This window comes from Echinops telfairi, unplaced genomic scaffold (assembly GCF_000313985.2).
Source record: "Echinops telfairi isolate 266 unplaced genomic scaffold, ASM31398v2 ScPeMD7_7400;HRSCAF=8409, whole genome shotgun sequence".
NCBI classification, from domain to species: Eukaryota; Metazoa; Chordata; class Mammalia; order Afrosoricida; family Tenrecidae; genus Echinops; species Echinops telfairi.
The window spans coordinates 48,558,188-48,577,583 of record NW_022111300.1 but is presented as its reverse complement, the minus strand read 5'-3'; the positions used below and the strand labels follow the sequence as shown (position 1 = coordinate 48,577,583).

The following is a 19,396-nucleotide window of genomic DNA, read 5'->3' as shown; positions in this document are numbered from 1 at the left end:
TCTTAGCAACTTGCACACTTTATCAGACCCCAGGAGAGTATAGTATCTCTCGGTGCTCATTAACTCCAAATTGTAACACAAACTAAGTAGCCTTAAAAGGAATGAATCTGCTCTAAGAAGTTAATCAATATTGGACTAGTATTCACTTTGATTCTAGAACTAAATGGTGCCATGTATTTGGTTGAAATTTTGAAATATTTGATTACAGGAAAAGTTTCTGTTCTCAATTATCAGCAAACATTCAATTTTCTCTTATTAAAAAAAAGACATCAGAGATACGGTCACTAGAGATGTTAAGTATTGTCAAGTCAGCTCCAACTTCTGCATAAACAGAAACGAAAGGTTGCCTGATCCTGCGCCATCCTCACAATAGTAGGGTGTTTGAACGCTCTGAATCATAGCCACTGGGTCAGTACACCTCACTGAAGCTCCTCCTCTTTTCCACTGGCCATCTACCACAAATGATACTCAAAGTGCTAAGCAACATAAGTCTTACACTCCTTACTGCTGAGGTGCAGCCTGGCTGCCTACCCATCACCCGTTTGTTCTCCATATACCTGGCACCATCTTACCCGCTGGAAAGGGTACAGAATGCAATGGGATTCTTAAGGCACACCTTAAAATTCTCACTACATCTTCACACGTTAGGAAAAACAGAAGGCTCACTTCTAAAGACATTAGTATTTTTTAATGTGTTTTCCTTTGAGTACGATCTGACTGCAACCTTAAGGAGAGAATGAAAACGCCCCATTGTGCACCGTCCGTCCTCACATCCACCAGTGTGCTTGAGCCCGTCATGGTGGCCGCTGGGCCCTGGGTCCTCCTCTTTTTGACTGACTGTCCTTCTCTGTGACTAGTCCCTCCTGATAACATGTTCTGGACACCCTCGCTTCTGGTTGTTCTTCTTCCAAGACAGATTTGTTTTTCCCTCTGGCCGCCCAGGACACATTTACTAGTCTTCACCAACGCCACAATTCAAAAGCAGCAATGCTTCTTCAGTCTCCCATGTTCATTGCCCAGATTTCACATGCATCTGAAGCAACTGAACACACACACCGTGGTTTGCCTCGGAAGTGACATCGCTGCTTTTTAGTGTTTTAAGGAGACCTTTGGTAGTCGATGTGCCCAAGGCAATACGCCTTTGACTTCCAGACTGGTGCTTCCAAGGGTGCGGATTCTGGATCCAAGTAAGATGAACTCTTGTACAACCTCAAGTTTTGCTCCGTGTATCATGGTGTTGGCTACTGATCTAGTTGTAAGACATTTTCTTTATGTTTTAGTGTAATCCATACAGAAGGCTGTAATCTTCAAGTAAGGAGGGCTGGATGAACTACACATTGCAGGTTTCCAATGAGCCTTCCTCCAATTCTGATGTCACACTGTTTTTCATGTAGTCCGGCTTCTTGGGTTATTTGCTCAGCAGACAAGAGTGAGTAAGTATTGTGAAAAGATACAACTGTGATCGAAAGGATACCTTCCTTGATTTTAAGCAATGCAACATCCCCTTGTTTTGTATGCACAACTAACTGGTCTATGTGTGGGTTGCATGTGAATTGTTCTGGAATTCCCATTCTTCCCAACGCTACCACAATTTGTTATGATCCACACAGTTGCATGTGTCTGCATAGTCAGTAAAACACAGATAAGCCTCTTCCAAGGTCCATCTGATGTCCCTCCACATCCTCTTCTGCATTTGGCTTGGATTTCTGGCATTTTCTAGGTGACAAACTGCTGCAACTATTTTAATATCATCTTCACCAAAATTTTACTTGCATGCCACTATTAATAACATATGACACAGATGAATACAGAACACAGAGCCCTAAAATAATTCCATTCCCTAGCCTGACAAAGAAAGAAACTCACTCCCTGCCACTGACCTGATTGACTCACAGTGATCCTACAGGACACAGAACAGTTCCTTTGGGTTTCTGAGACTGTTCATCTTAACAGGGGCAGAGAGCTTCATCTTCATCTCCCTCGGAGAAGCTGGTGGATTTGAACTGACCTTGGGATTAACAGCTCAACAAAATAACCTACTAGGCAACCAGAATTCCTGAACATTTTAAAAAAAAAGAAAAAAGGGTGGGGTGGGGTGTTGCTGAAACTCCTTCCAAAATTCTTTCTGTGAAGCGGCAGTTTTCATTCCCAGCCTAGCTCAGGACAATGGAACTGTGCTTCGCCTGAACTGACCTGACCCTTGGCTCCTGCGCATCTCTCTCCTCCCCAGGTGGAGTGTCTCTGAGAGCTTGAGCTCAATCCCAGGGAGAGCCGCCATATGCTTTCACTCCTGTCTCGCCGAGACCCAGCAGCACCAGGAACACATTAGATACAGAAACCTTCCTGGTAATTAAGAACCCACAACCTTCTAGATGCTAACCAGAGGTGCTACTTTCAGGGGAGAGCACTGAGATTCCATTGTCTGCGGCTACCTTGTCCCCTATGAGACACGTGTGCTTCACCATGGTGGCCCGGTCCACTCAAGGAACAAATGCTCAGTGTCAGAAAGGGGACACGATGTTTTTTTTCTATGCATATACAGTGGGCTCACTCTGTGTACTCTATTTCACAAACAGCACTGCTCACGTAAACAACACGCCCATGTAAATAACACACACATGCATACAATGCAACTAGCCAGGGAAGGGACCAGGGGGTTGTATGGGTTTGCAAAAACACACTGCATCATTTGTGTAAAAACACAGTGTATGGTTTTGTGTCTTTTTCTAATTATATCATGAACATTTCCCCCAAGTCAGGTTATAGGTGTGCCAAATACACATGCCAAATTGGTGACTATTGCTGTGACTGAATGGAAATCTTATTTCTGAAGATTACTTTATGATATTTTTTACAATAGAAAACCCCGGTCTAAGGATATGAATATTTTTAGAAGCTAAAAATGCTGCTACAGAGAACAACTGTTTTCAATTTACAGTGCTTCAGCAGCACCAATCTGAGAAGACATGTTATCATTTAAATGTTTTATTGAGTGTTTCTTGATATACTAATAAGACCGAGCATGATCTTTTCATGTAATTATTTGTACTTCTTTTGTTAAATGTTAACATCTGCTTCTTTCCTGTTTCAGTCTGTGTTACTTTTCTTTGTGATTTAAAGAACACTTTCTATAAGAAAAATCATTGCTTTTGCTTTCCACATCCTAACTTGGGTCTAAGTAGTTTTTGGGGTGGACTTTTAAAACTTTTATGTTCACTGTCAGAGAGTAGGCACACAGATTTCCTCATGCATTTATAACAGGGGTTTCATTCTGATAACTGCATTTTTCACAAATAGTGTGCCCATGTAAATGATACAAAATGTAAACAATATGAAAATAATGAGAATATGAAAGTTTTTGTATAAGCACACATAACAAATATTAAAAGTGTCAGCATACTGGTTGCTTTTCTTAACTTCCTTTCCCCCCTTTTTTGGCTTTAAGAATGATTTTCTAGTTTGTAAATACATATGATTTCTTCTGACTTAAAAAATTATTTCAATTTGTACACTTAACTCTTTTAATTTGCCTGGGATTTACTGTCTGTGAGCTAAGAATTTAACTTGTATTTTTCTCTAATTAGCTATTTCCATCAGCAAATCTCGATATAATTCAATACAAAAATTTCCTGTCATCTCTGCAGAATTATCAAAAGGTACCTGTGACAAGAAGAGATTTATTTTGAGAACCTGTGTGCTTTTAGGCCCGGAAAGTGGGTCTGAGATGATGGAGTCTGTCCTTCCCGCTTAGCGATGAGAAAGCGGGTCTGCAGAGACTCAGGGTTTGGGGCAGGTGTCCTTGGTCTGGTCCAGCACAAGTCCCTGCATCCTACCTAAGCAGTAGTCTTTGATTCTCAACAAACAGGCCTGTACTGGGCTAATATTCCCCAGAGGATCCCCTTAAATAATTCCCAAATTCTGGTTTGCACTACAGCCAAGGCGAGGAGCGATGGGCCATTCATCCATACTCAACTCTTCTCCACAGGTGTCTGCCAAGAGCACACACAGAAATGGAAGGCACCATGACCATAGGTGGCAATGTCCACAACAGTCAGCTCTAAATCACAATCCCATGGCCAAGCCTTCTGGAAATCCAGAAAGATTTAAAGAAGAAAACAAAGACCACCCACAATTGCCTGCTCCTCAGTAACACTAGTTCAACATTTGTCCTCAGTCCCTCCAGGCATTTTACAGGGGTGCTCCTGTACAGAGCCAATGTACTCAGTTGTTTGAGGAAAGTGGGTTATAGTACACACATCTCTCTGTGTTCTTCCCATTGACGTAACATCACACTGGAAGTGTAGTTTCATGTCATCCTTTGTAATGACTGTATCATAATGTTCAATTGTGGAACAAGCTCACTTACGTAATTTTACTGAAGGGTATTTAGTGCCCTGTGATGTGTGTTCTTATAAAGACGTCTTTTCTAATGAGAATACCTCTAATCTTTTAAACAGCAAACTGCAACCTAGAATTCTCTGACAACATCAGCAATGAAACAATTAATAAACTCCTGTTTCCTAAAAGACAAAAGGAACTTTAGCAGGACTGAACTATCTCTACAGCCCGTTTTGTCCATCAAGATTTTGCTCCAAGTGCTTCCTCTCCCCCACATGAGCAGCTCTTTCACAAGTCCCTTCTTGGTACCACAGGCGCCCACCACCAATGGACACCTGCACCTCAGTCCTCAGGCCACCGCTCGCCTCCCAGTCTTCTTGGCCGTCTTTCTCTCTGCAGACCCTTCTTGTGCTCTTTCCTACCTCCACCAAACCTTCCCAAACGTGCAAATGAATAGCTGTTTGCGATCTTGTTTTGCCTTCCGTTTTCCTAACTGCAGACTTTCAAATCACTTCACTTCAAAGGGGTACAGGTGCTCAGAGTTTCTCTTGGATGACCTGGCAAAGACTTACACACTGCTAGTGACCAGAACAGGGCTGCTCCAGCCCGCCCGCCCTGAGCAGCACTTACTTGAGCAGTTCCAGGGTTCTGTGGTCCAGCGAGAGGCGGGGATTGCCAGTCAGGTCAAGGTCTTGAAGCTTTGGAGGGAGGTTTTCAGGTAAAGTGACTTCGCTAAGCTCATTACAGCTCAGGTCCACGCACTGCAAAAAAGAAGTGTACACAAGATGTCTGGAGAAGTGGCTAAGCCATATAAGTAGCATTCTCCTTGCACAAGATGTCCCTCTGACCTTTCAATACCCCAGAGGTCAAGGGCAGTAAAGAACCCTCTGGGCTATTCTGCCATCGAGGTTAGATCATGTTGTTAAATGCAGTAATAAATTTTACTTCTCAGAGTGCCCTTTATTTTGCCCATCACTGGCCTTTTATCTATCTCTCGACATCTAAAATTACTGTATGCTTATAAGCAGAGTTTTTCAGCATTTTTATGTCGTTTTTTGTGGTAAAATTAGGTGCCTCGGCGGATATTCGGGTCGGCTTATACTCGAGTATATATGGTAAGCAGTGACTGGAAATACCCTAACAATAGGATATTTTAATTTTTGCAAAGTGGCTGCTTGTGCCTGTTTAGGCTATACGAGCTCTAAAAGAAGCATCAAAATGAAAATTACTATGGAATTTTTCAACACAATAAGCAAGGAGAAGAGGCCGCTCACGATGAAAAGGAGCTGGACAGAAAGACCTGCAGACGGACCTGCTTGCCGTAAGCCTGGCACAGGCGGGAATGAATGGACTGATGTATACTGACTTATATAAATCCCATCCCTAATTTAGTGAATAAACGCATCTTTGGAATGTTTTCAGTCAATGCTTAATTTTAGATGTCAAGAGAAACTTAAAAGGACAATAATGGAAAGAATAACGAACTGAAAAATCTGTTAGTGTTGACGGCAGAGGAGTCAAGAGTTATTTTCCTGCACTTGACCGTGATAGTCATCAGAATAAATACAACAAACCAAAAGACAACACCGAAATCCAAACCCACTGACACCAAGTCAATTCCCACCCATATTGACCTTGTAAGAGGAAGCAGAACTGCCCCCTGTGGGTTTCTGGGGCTATCAATCTTTACCAGAGTACAGAGTAGGAAGCCTCATCTTTCTCCTAAGGAGGAGCTAGTCGTTGCGAACTGTTGACCTTGCAGTTAGCAGCCTAAGCTGTAACCCACTAGGCCACAAGGGTTCCTTAAAATGCTCTATCTGGTCTTGAGAGTAATGCCTCCCCCACGCTGGAAAACAGTGTATGGTGGAGCTTTAAAAGCTGGGACTACACTTCCGTGGGGCAGCAGAGAACCAGGGTGGAGACAAAGTCAGCTGACGGGCAATGTGGCTGGACAAGAGGGTGTGTAATTTGCTAGACCAGCGGGAGGATGTAGCACATTCATGGATTAATAATATTGTAACAAAAAAAATACCCACAGAGCTGATTAAAAACCTCAAGATAGCTTGTAAAGGAGAACTGTTTCTAAGAAATGTAGGATCTTAAAAGTGAATAAAAACCTTCCTTTTAAATAAAATAAACTCAAATACCACCCCTACCCCACCCCCACCCAATGCATTGCCATCGAGTCGATTCTGCCACAGACACCATATCTAGGGAGACTAGAACTGCCCGTGGGGTTTTCAAGCAGGGGCCCCTCTTTCTCCTGTGGATGGGCAGTGGATTCCAACCACAGGCTGTGTTAGCAGCCAAGCACTTAACTTCTGCATCACCAAGGCTCCTCGGGAGGGTGGGGCGAGGAGGCTGGGTAAAATGAAAAGCTGTTTTGGGCAAAATATCTTCACACTCAATATCATACCCTTGTTCTCACATAATAGCAGTGAGGTAAGCTATGTTATCATTTTAAATCACTGCATTGTGCCACAGGGGGATGGAACCCTTGGTACAAAAAGTGGGTATAGCACTAAAGGGATCCCTTTAAAGACACAAGAGCTCCCAGGAGACCCATTGTTGGAGACAGCACAGCTGCTCCCTGGACGGTAGGCATTAAACTCAAAAGCCAATACCCCTGTCATCCAGTCAATTCTGACTCATTGTCACCCTATAGGACAGGGTAGAACTGCCCCTGTGGGTTTTGGAGGCTATAACTCTTTGTGGGAGTAGAACTCTCAGCTTTCACCCTCGGAGCTGTTGGCGGTTTTGAACCGCTGAGCTATGGTTAGCAGTCCAACATGGAATTCACTATGCCACCAGGGCTCCTGAGGTGTGTAATAATTTATTGGAAAAGCGTGACTTGGAAGTTAGACCTGTTAAATTATTTTTTAAAACTAGAATTTAAAACACAAAACAGAACACTAGCTAGGGTTGCCTCAGAACAACCAGTCTGAGAACTACCCAGAGTCCACTGGTCTGCTCCTGGTGAGACAGGGACACTAAATTGAACACCAAACTCATAGCTGTGACTCATAGCTACCTATTAGGGCAGGGTAGCACTGCCCCTATGGGTTTCTGAGGGAGCAGAAAGCTTTAATTTTCTCCCTTGGAGAGGCTGGTGCTTTCGAACTGCTGACCTTCAGGTAAGCAACCCAACTTGTAACCACTATGCCACTACAGCTGTGAATTAAATGGCCACTTCTAGCAGAAGCTGCTGCTTCTTTCCTCTGCCCTCTGAAACTAAGACCCTGGCAACACCAGAAGCCCATATCCACTGCCATCCAGTTGGTTCTGCCCAGTAGCAACCCTGTAGGACAGAGATGAACTGCTTTAAAGAGTTTGTTAGGCTGTAATCTTGACGAAAGCACACTATCTCCCTCAACTCTCCCCCAGAGTGGCCGAGGGGGTCAAACCACTGGTTTTTTGGTTAGCAGCCAAGTGCTTAAGTATGGTGTCACCAGGGTTCCTTAACTAAAATTTCCTGGACAACTGTACCTCAACTAGATTCCATTGCGTAGAATGACCCTGAGGTTTACTAGGGCAACTTCTCCACGTAAGTGACCCCATCCCTTGGGCCCCTGAGCTGTGGTCATCTCCATTACCCGGCTTGCCAAGGAATGGGTCCCACTCTCACATCCACTCCGCCCCAGACATTTCCCCAACCACCTCCTCTCCTCTCCACACTCCTTCCAAGTGACAGTCAACTTCCTGTACCCATTGTTCTGCAGAGTGGCATAGGAAACACACTCACTCTCCACTTCCCAATTAGATCAATCCCAATCCCTGAGATGAGTGCATTCGCTCATTGGAGTGGTTTTAAACAGCTGCGCCCAGACAGACAGACATGCTTTTGAAGGGTATTTTAAACATCTGGAAGGGTGCTGCTCACCTAGGAACAGAACCAAGCAGCCTCAGGAGTGAGAGCATCTGGCACAGAAGCTCCAAATAACGGAGCTTAAACCCCAAGTTCCCTGCCCTGTGGGGCTCATGATGACTGCCCTTTTAAATCACTGCATTGCGCCACATGGTGGAGCAGGCCCTGCTGAAAACACACCGGGGAAGGGTTAGAGTAAGTCACAAACTGACTTACTCTACCTGGTTCCGTACAAAGGCCTTGAGGAAGGGGACCCGAGTGTCACTCAGGGGCATCTCTGATTTTCAGGCACTTAAGCTGCTCACTGCTTGGTCCACCCAAGCCCCATGAGGTAGGGGTCTGGGAGCCCGTTTGCCCTGTGAGCTGCATCCAGAGATATGTCTGTCTATGTTAGAACAGTCTCCAACCTAGCATGGGGCTCTAATCCAAGGACGCCAGCCTAAGTTGGCTCTGATCTAAGTTGAGCACCTCCTTTCTCCTCATAGCCTGCTATATAGCAGTGGTTTCTTAACAGCAACGCATAACCATGAACATCTGCGAGTGAACATCTGAGCATGATCACATCCGCCAAGTACGCGTCACAGCACCACCGGAAGACGTTCACATTACTAATGACGAGAAGTACAAAGAAGGGAGGCAGCAAATTGCAGTACTTCCTGATTTGAATACACTGTGCAGTCAGGGACCACCTGCACCCGTGATCCTCTCCCTGTCTAATTACACTGCCTGCTAAGCTTTTATGCTCTCCACGATCTTAATACTTTTTAAGAGATACTTGATGAGGACTGCACTTTTGATCCAAGAGTGTTTTGTTTTGTTTTTCCTTCTGAGAAGCAATTTGAATATGATCTAGGGTTATTAAACTCAATAAAAGCTTAATACAGGCAGGAACTTCTCAACCTAAGAATGAGATGATTTCACGCTAAAGCATTCTCTAGGACTCAGTTTACAATGAAGACTTTAACAAAACCTCTTCACTGTGAATTGGGTGAAGGTTTGCAGAGAAATTCATGGGGCTTGCGTTCAGTTAGTCGTCTGCATTGTGTTTCATCTCACTGCAGTTCTCTCTATCCACCATCACCTATCCCACTGCTTCTCTGTGCCTCCTGTCTCCACTCCCACCTTCTTTCCTGAGCTTCTAAACTTCTCCCTTCGGTAAACATTGCCCTTTTGAGCTTAAATGGTTGATTGTACTAAGGTTTGTGTACCTCACCAAGGTTATTGTTCCTTTAACAGACCTGTTTATTGTTGCTGAAATTTGAGCCACCAAGATGACTTCTGGTCCACACCAGTCTCCATCTGACTAGTAAGCCTGGTCTCGTGATTTTGAGTTCCATTCTACATTTTTCTCCCACTCTACTTTGAACCTTCTAAAGGTGGTCAGGAGAAACCAGTCCCTGGAGAAGGGCATCATGCTTGCAAAGCAGAGGGGAGTAATAAAAGAGGAAGGCCCTCACCAAGATGAACTGGCACAGGGACTCAAACATAAGGACTAGTGTGGGGCTGGCAAGGGGAGGGGCAGTGTGTACGCAGGTCCATCTGCTGTACACAGGGTCCCAGTGAGTCAGAATCGACTTGTCAGGTTGCCACCTTATAGCAACAGCAGCAACAACTAAGTGGCAGCTGGGTACCTTCTCGTTCTTTTGGTCTTAGGTCTGGACTAATTGTTTCCATGCATCTTTCAATTTTCATCACTCTTCTTTCCTCCAGATAAGGACACAATGGAAGTTTTCATAGAAGCCCTGATGGTGGCATTGTTCGGTAAGCATTGGATTGCTAACTGCAAGGTCGGTAGTTCAAACCCACCAGTCATACTAAAGGAGAAAGATGAGAATGCTTGCTACTGTAAAGTTTTACAAAGCCTTGCAAACACAACATAGGGTCAGTATGAGTGGGAACTGACTTGATGGCTATGGGTTTGGGATGTCTACTATTTGAGATACTACAACTATTTCTGCCAGGAATTTTCTTGTGGATGGTTTAAATATAACAGCAATTTCAAATATCCTCATATAAAAGAATGCAAAATATCAATTCAGATTTAGAAAGCAATTCAACTACAATTCTCCCCCCTCCCAATAATATTATCTATCTGGAACTAAAATTATAGTTGGGCCATAAATTTAGGGAACTTGATATTGTTCATCCTCCTGCTTCCCTGTCCCAAAAGATCCAGCAACAAAAACCACAGTGAAGCTAGAACAGATGTAACTGAAAAAGGAAAAGCCAGAGGGCAAACACTGGGACATCCTGAGACAGCAATGCCCGAACACGATTCTAAAGAAGTTGTAGTGCGCAGCACAGGGAGCGGAAGGAGTGAAACAGGAAAAGGCGGCATTGGTTTGGGGGGTCCGGGATTCCAAGCAAGAGTCTTGGAGATAAGAAGTTTTCATATAGTAAAGTTTCAGATTTCACGAAATCTACTCAAATCCTTTAGAAAAAGTAAATGTCTACCTGTATTTCAGACTTTCAGGGCCCTAGAAGTGCACTTGGCTGCTAAACAGAAGGTGGGTGAGTCAACCCTGTGGGTTGTTCTACTCTGTCCTACAGGGTTGAATGCACTTGGGGTATCAAGAACCCCACACTCGAAGCAACCCAGCAACACCACCAAGTTCTATGACATTAAAAAGCAGGTGCAGAAACAATGGTCAGCAAACAAAAGGCTCACCCTGAAGTTCTGTAACTCAGCTTGGTGCATGGTACAGAGAGATCAGCCCAAGAACCCCAGCACCCAATACCCCGGCTGTTGCCCTAGAGGCAATTCTGACTCAAAGTAACCCTACAGGGCGGAGCAGAACTGCTCCGTCTCGTCTCCTCTGGATGGAAGCAGACCACTCCATTTTTCTCCACCTGACCAGCTGCTATGGGAATCTCCAACCTTCGGTTAGCAGGTGATCACTTAACCCTCACTAGGGCCCTCCACCACTCTCCCAAGTTCACATAAAAGAAACAAATGAGCTTGCATTTAGACCCTCTGCATCTCCCCGCACCCCCACACACCAGAGAGATTTGAAGGCCAAGATGACGAAGCTGTTTGCTCCCTTTCCTCCATGGCGTTCATCTCAGCGCATGAGGGTCAGACCCGAGTCGGCCAAACCAGAGAAAGCCGCAGCCACCGACGGATGCCTTTGTGTACAGAGGTCCCTTCATCTTCACCATCACCATCTCAGTGTCCTCAGTCATCCAGTGAGGAAAATGGGTGTCTGTCCTGCCAACCTCACTAGGTGGAAATGAATGTTGGCAGCCATGCTGGCTCTCTCTAGGGCACCATCACTAGCTAGTTGAGTCCTGGCGTGCATGCTTTACTTCATCAGGTGAGTCAGGATCAGGGGTTACACAGGGCTCTTATATCTGACACATCCTTTAAGCCTCAACCTCCCCAGCCCAGTCCCCTGGAAAGACAGGCCAAGGATGACTACAAACTTGGAGAAAGCGGCAAGAGAGAGTTATGTGGCTCGCCCCACATGAAACAGCTACTTAGGGTCAGAGCCCAGGAATATATTTTTCTCTGTCTCCTCTCTGCCAACTCCTAGGGTGCCCAGCGAGGCAAGGGAACTGGAGAATCTTCATTCTAAGAACACCCAACAAAGTTGCAAGCTTCTTGAACTGGGGACTTTGTGGGGTGGAAGCACACACCTTAATTTCTGGGAGCTGCATGACCTCAGGGAAGACTTCAATGCAATTGGAGTGGGCAATGACAGTGTGCATGCGCCTGCAGTTCATGATGGTGGTCGGGATGGCTTTCAGCTGGTTCCCACTGACATCGATCTCCTCCAGCTCTTCCAGCTTCGCCATTTTACTAGAAAACCAAAACCAGCGGGGAATAGGATTATACACTAATCATAAGTCCATTTAAAAGGAGTCCAGGTCAGATGATCCCTTCAGGACCAGTGGTGATATCAGGAGGGTGGAGGGATGGTGGGATATAAAGGGGGAACCAATCACAAGGATCTGCATATAACCACCTCCCTAGGGGGCGGACAACAGAAAAGTGGGTGAAAGGAGATGTTGGACAGTGTAAGACATGAGGAAATAATAATTTATAAATTATCAAGGGTTCATGAGGGATGTGGGATAGGGAGGGAGGGGGGAAATGAGCTGATACCAAGGGCTCAAGTAGAAAAATACTTGGAGACTGATGATGGCAACAAATGTACAAATGTGCTTGACACAATGGATGTATGTATGGATTGTGATAAGAGTTGTATGGGCCCCCAATAAAATGTTAATAAATAAATAAAGCAAGCAAGCTAATATATAGTAAAACTCAAAGGGGGAAACTTATTATGACATTAGTGATTCTTTAAAGGTTCACCTGTATCTTTGGTTTTTTTGGGGGGGGTGTTCCCCCCCCCCAATTATGAGTTTTGAAGAACTTTAATACCTCTTTTCCCACAACAAACCAAAAACCATGCACCACAACTCCTCAAATTGGCAAATTAGAGAAAAATGTGTTTTTTGTCACAGAAACCTGTGCACAATGAAGTTAGCCTGCAACAACCACTATGTATTGCTATGTATCTGAACTCCCCCGAGAGTCCTATTTAAAACAGTTCAGAAGCCAGCATCAGCCCGTCAGAACTGCTTGGCGGAGAGCCTGTCTCTGCACTGCCAATGAACCTGCAGGATGTAAAGGCAAATATGTCTGAGTGGTTTTCTAGTAAAGGCCCACTTCCCACGCTCCCCTGAGTGTCCACCATGCAGTGGTGGTGCAACCAGGGTCATGGGTTGGCCTCGCAGTGCCTGAGTTCCAAGTGTGCTCCCAAGAATCTCCACTCCTGCTCAGGAGCTTCAAGTAAGGAAGCTCTACAACCTTGTATTACTAAAACCTTCTCATGGAATCTGACATTTTCATTTATTTCATTTTTTCATCTCATTTCATCTCATCTCATTCCATCTGACATTTCATTATTTCACAAATAATCTCAGTAACCCAACGGACAAACAGTTCAGAGGGAGGTGGCCACTGCCCTCTGTGAGCCCTTGAGTAGCATCTACCACTCCTCTGATGCTTGCTCTACCTGAGGACGCTGAGCTACGGTACATGTGACTTACTCATAACCCATGGGCATCAAATGAGGAAGAAAAAAATAATCATGAAAAAATAAGTATCTAGTACAATATTTGGTGCACCTTGGGGTGTCCGGTCAGGGCTGAAACAGACGGTAGCCTCCCCGCACCCCACAACACTGAGGCTGCACCAGTGTTCTTGCCTGGCAAGGGCAGGCTGGGCCTGAAGTGCAGGTTCTAGCACGGAGCTGTGTGTGTGTGGGAGTGTGCTCTCAGCGCTAACTTGTGAGGTGGGCCAAGGCTGGTGAAATGGAAACTGACAAACCACTCTCGGCAGGCTCAGTGAGCCGAGTCACTTAGAGCTGGACAAGAGACCACAGTTACCAAGTCATGGACATGAATAATAATCCCCTAAAGCCACTCGATATTTGTAATGCCCACCTCTGCCCACTCATTTCCACGGCTGCGCACAGCGCCATTGCTTCTTGAGAGGCGGCAGGTAGTGACTCATCTCCCCGCGCCTAGTCCACCTTCTAATCATGGTAGGGGTGGAAAAAACTGACCTGGGTGCTTCAAAGAAACGAGAGAAAAGGATACCCGCTATTCTACTGGGTCTCTGGCGACATTCTCATTAGTAAAATGGACAGATTTCTCTGGAGAACACTGATCCTGGCTTGTATGAAAGACCACTGTGTGGCCAGAGATTGGGGGTGTGTGGGCTTTGTTTTCTCCTCCCCCCTCAGCACCTGGAAATCCACTTTGGGCAATTCGGTGATGTGCATCAGGTTTGGGCCATCTTTACCTTGCGGGAAAACTTTGCAGTCTGTTGTAGGCCATGTGGAGGATCTTCAGGTGGGGGTGCCCGGTTAACAAGGGCACACACTTATCCGTGAGGGTGTTGTTTGTCAGATATAACTCCTGTAGGATGCTGCTCGTCTCCTCAGACAGTGTGGCCGGGGGAAGCGTTTCCAGTCTGTTCGCTGAGGCATTCAGGAATCTCAGGCTACAATGACAAAACACAAGACCTGCTGGGGGACGGAGGCTTGAGTACAGCATCCTACATGGCTTCTGCCTGATACCAGGCACAAAACAGTCATGTAAGTTCACAGGCACCTGAACACCTGGCCCAACAGTAGGATCACAAACAACTCCCCCCACCCCACCCCGCCTCCTCAGCAGGCGAGACAGCAGAAAGCGAGACAGCAGAAAGCGGGAGGAAAGGCAGCTAGAGAAGGGGAGGGGAGCGACAGGTAAACATACTCTGAATTAAGGAACGAGAACAAAACTCTGTTTTTTAAACAAGAGGTTTTTTTTCTTACAGGATTAAAAAAAAAAAAAAAAACAACTACTAAATTACACGGTTATTCTAAGTCTCTTTTCATCCAGTTACTTAAACCATTTTTCACTGACATACATTCACAACTGTAAGAGAGAGTTCCCCGTTTAGAAATGGCAGATGGTCTACAGCAGGGGTGTCAAACTGGCGGCCTCCTGAGGTAATTTTTTGTGGTCCACAATGCTCTGAAATAAAATGTAACGAGGGAATTGTGTGTATGGTATTGTCTCGATCTCCCCTAAGCACTATTTTCTTCATAACGTTTTTTTTCTATTTTCATTTTATTTCAGAGCATCGTGGGCCACAAAAAATCACCTCGGGGGCGGCACCCATCAGTTTGACACCCCTGGTCTACAGCAATGTGACTGAAGACTGATAATTCCATGCGGCCACAGGATAACCCTCCCAAGCGGGGATCATGTAACCTCAGATCAACAGGACTCGGAAGGCAGTCCTGAATATACTGTGGGTTTGGTGTTGGTTGCTAACTGCAAGATCAGCAGTTCAAACTCACCCATCGCTCCTTTGGGGGAAAGATGAGGCTGACTGCTCCAGTAAAGATTTACAGTCTTGGGAATCCTGTATAGGTTCACTATGAATTGGAATTGACTTGGGGGAAGGAAGGGGGGCATGTTTAAAGTTAAAAGGCCAAATCCTTGGGGCACTGGAAGTCATGGTGTGGCTACTTAGGTGGGAGGTGGGGGGGCTTCTCTGAGTCTTGGGGGCTGTGATAATGTTCTGTTCTTATTCGAGCTGCTGGTTACACAGGGGAGCTCACGCTGAGAAAAGCCACCAACCGGGGCAGCAGTGAAGCACTTGGCTGCGTACAGAAAGGTAGGCAGTTTCGACCCACCAGCTGCTGTGAGGGAGAAAGCTGTGGCCATCTGTTTCCATCAAGATTCCCAGCCTTGGATCCCCTCTGGGGCAGTTCTACACTGCCCACTAGGGTCACTCACCATGAGTCAGAATTGACTCGACAGCAATGGTTATTTATATTACACTTCAGTGACATTTGCATGAGAGGAAAAAAAGAAAAAGTTTCCAAATGATAGATGCACCAGGGGATAAAATCTAAAGTATGCTTTAAACCCAAAATAAAGACAATCGTTACAAAAGGCCTAGTTCTCCCCCAGCTTCTGTGAGCACAGGGAAGTGTAAACTGCAGAGCCGGAGAGCTGAGGCGGCAGCCTTGCTGTGGGCTGGCTCTGCAGGATCCCGGGACTGTGGACTGTGACCTATGACGGGGACTAGGGCAGGTCCTGAGTCCAGCTCCCGTTGCACCCCAGCAGACCTGGCTCCCCTCCCCCTGGTCACAAGATCACACGGGCCACACGGGTCACAAGATCACACGGGCCACACCTCTCACCAGGATCTACCTGGGCCACACTTCTCTTTCCAAGCCACCGGGGTTGGAATACATTAGATTTCGGTCTTGTCTGTCCCACTTTGTTAGGAGAAAAACATTACAGTCCTCCTTAATGTGAAAGCACATGAAAACCAGGTACGCATTCACTTTCTCTCTCAGGTACAAAGAAGGTCTTGTATTCAGGGGTTATCACGAGGACCACAGCCCCAAGCTCTCAGTCCTGACCTAACGAATACTACTACCCGATCATACACCTCCCCAGCCTGGCCCTACACACCACTCCCCCAAAGCTGTGATTTATCTGAGCAAAAGCAGTTTCCCCAAAATAGAACATTTTCCATTGAAGAAACACGTATTCCGTTGACATTTTTAAAAAAGGAAGTTGGGGAAGGGTTGTAGGGACCATAAATAGTCAAGGGAAATTACAGGACATGGGAGGGAGGACGCCGCCCAGACAGTCTCTGAAATGGTGCTGAGCCAGGAAGGAGTTTCAGCACCGCCCTTCTTTAAAGCCCTTTTCGTCCTAGTGAAATACCCTGATTCAAATGTCCTGCTCAAGACCCCGCTCACGCGGACGTATCCTTACTCAGCAACACCCTGTGACCTCAGGGACTGGACTGGCTGGGAAGCAAACTGTCCATCTCATTCAAAATTCAGTTCCCTGAGAAAAATGCAAGAATAGATATATTCAAAAAAAGAGCAAGGTGAGAGAACGGATTCACCAAAGTCTATATAATTTTCCACTAAAAAAAGAGGGAATGGTTTTATTGGGGGAAACTTAAGAAATGAATGTTCATCTAGGAAATTGCAAGGGGGACTTGAAAACTCATGGTATTTGAATGACAGGAAGAAAACGACTTCGGAAAGGCACATTCTGCTCCTCTTGTTTGAAAATTCCCTTTGCTTAAGGATCTCTACTGCCCCCTCAGGGGGCCGTGGCGGGGCCGCACCCTGCCTGCCACAAAAGGAACATCCCGGACTGGAAGGGCTCCCTCTGAACTGGGGTCTTCAACCTCAGGCCAGTTAATGGTCAAGGAGCACACACGTGGACTAAGTAGGTGCCAGAGCATAATGGCCTCAGCACGCAAATTTGATGTCCATCAGCTTAAACATGTAAGCATGCAGCTCTTCTCTGTAGAGACCACAGCTTCACTGAATGAGCAGAAGCTAGAATCCCACTGCCTGCCTCCAACCCTCTAAAGACTTCAAATTCCTAGAGCACTGAGCTTGGCCTCATCTCACTGGGACGTGATAACCATTTTCGAAATGATCCTTCACAGCTTTTCATAATTAAAAACAAAACAGCGATCACTTAATATGCCAAGAAATGCTTCCCTACCTAACCTGTCTCGTGATGCAACCCCCTTTAAGTCGGAGAAAAACGCAGCAGCATGGACACCCCCACTTGCTGTGTGTGTGAAAGGTGTCTGCGGAGTCCACAGCTCTCCTGGATGCCCAGTCATCCCAGATTTCACAAAAGGCAGACACCGCCGCCGAAGAAACCGAAATTGCTTGGCAATGGTTCCACAGTGATAGTGGCAGAGGTGCAAATAAACCCCAGAGCCCCTCAGTCTCGAGTCTACTGCTCCCAACACACAAGTGCTTAAAGCAACAATGAAAGAAATTTTTTCTTAAGGGCATTTTATGGGCCCTTTAAAATTCCCCCTACCCCCAATAAGGTCAAGCAAGGCCCTGCTCAGGTAGTGCATGAACAGCACAAAATTCAGGAAGTATTTTGTCAAAGTCATAAACAACCAAAGGTAAATGAGATGATTGAGACCTATCAAAAATTAGATACTTAATGTGTATCAAAAGATTTCATCGAAAGAGTACAGAAAACCCACAAAGTAGGTAATAAAACTTTGGCAATGACTATAGAACAAGGAAATAGCTAACCTTTATAGATGACCTACTCACCTCAACAAGAAAAAGACAAATACTGAGATTTTTTTACATTTGGCACAGGACACCAACAGACATGCTACCAAAGAAGACATTCATGAGACCAACATATGAGAAAGTGCTCATGATAGGCAGCCACTTGTGAACTGCAAATCAAAACAAGATATCACCATCACCATAGCCCAGCATGCCATCAAAGTTAAAACAAAAAGCAAACAACAAATGCTGGTGAGGGTGCAGAGACTGGCACCCTCACATGTTACTGGTGAGACTGCAACATGGTGTAAACCACTGTGGGAAGTGGTATGGCCCTTCTTCAAAAAAGTTTAGAATAGGAATACCATTGACCCATCAGTCCTTCCACTTAGTATATATGCTAGAGAAAGAACTGCAGCAGGAATCGATACAGGCACACCATGTTCCTCCCAGAGCTACTCACAACAGCAAAAAGACAGAAACAACCTAAGTGTTCTGCAGTGAAGAATGGACACACGTACGTGCAATGCAATGCTGTGTAGCACTGTAGAAAAACAATGACTCTGTGAGACACTTCAGAGCCTGCAGTACCCCATACTGAGTGAAATTATTCAATCACAAGTGGACAAACTGTATGAGACCACTGTTATCAAATGTCAAAAAAAAATGTGAAACTAAAAGAAACATTCTTTCAAGGCTACTAGAGACAGAAAAGAATTTTGGGGGTGGGGACCCACTGGCTAGTGTGCAGATGACTGTTAACTTGGGTGAATGGTAAGGCAATATACAATCAGAGAAAGGTTAAGACAAAATGACGGAGGCAGGGAAAGACTGGGAGGTTTGCAAAAGGAAAAGGAAAACCAGGAAAATACTAGTATATACTCACTCTCACTGCCAGTGAGTCAATTCTGCCTCATAATGGCCCGATAGGACAGGGCAGAAACTGCCCCTGTGGGTTTCCAAGACTGTAATTCTTTATGGGAGTATAAGTCTCAGCTTTCTCCCTTGGCACTGTTGGTGGTTTCGAACTGCTTATCCTGTGGTTAGCAGCCCGCTATATAACCACTACACCACCAAGGCACAATCCTGTAATAGTGGTGATCTAGGAGTAGATGCTTGCAGACAAGGAGGCTGAGCAGAGGTAAAAAGAAAAGTGGGATAGACTTAAGAACATATATATATATACACACACAGCCAAACACATATGTTTGAAAGAGGTTATTTATATCCGTGTATTTTACATCTATGAATGTGGTGGAGCATACAGAGCTATAGAAACTTCATAGACATAACCAAACACCTTAAGGGAATGAGGGGAGGGGACTGGGGGACCAGGATCATAGTCATGGGGGGGGGTTGGCATAATATAGCTCATAAAGACAATGTTCTACATCCTGCTTTGGTGGGTAGTGACTGAAATCTAACAAGCTCGTGAGCAGACATCTAAAGTGCAACCACTGGCCTTTCTCCAACAGAAGACTGATGGAAACAGAAAGACACAAGGAAACAATTAGTCTGATGGGCAAATGGACCACAAAAATATCGGTCACCACAACCCCGAGACCAGAAGAACTAGATGGTGCCCGGCTACCACTGCCCATTT

General features: G+C 45.4%; 1 protein-coding gene across 1 annotated transcript in view; it reads right to left on the bottom strand.

Annotated features, from left to right (window-relative positions):
• Window positions 1-19,396, bottom strand: part of PHLPP1 (PH domain and leucine rich repeat protein phosphatase 1) — a 214,973-nt gene that overhangs the window by 9,065 nt on the left and 186,512 nt on the right. Inside the window, exons 13-15 of the mRNA XM_013004763.2 lie at window positions 14,016-14,216; window positions 11,840-12,002; window positions 4,969-5,099 (exon numbers count right to left, since the gene is read on the bottom strand). Of these exons, the coding sequence (XP_012860217.1) occupies window positions 4,969-5,099; window positions 11,840-12,002; window positions 14,016-14,216 (495 nt within the window). The remainder of the gene's footprint in view (window positions 1-4,968; window positions 5,100-11,839; window positions 12,003-14,015; window positions 14,217-19,396) is intronic.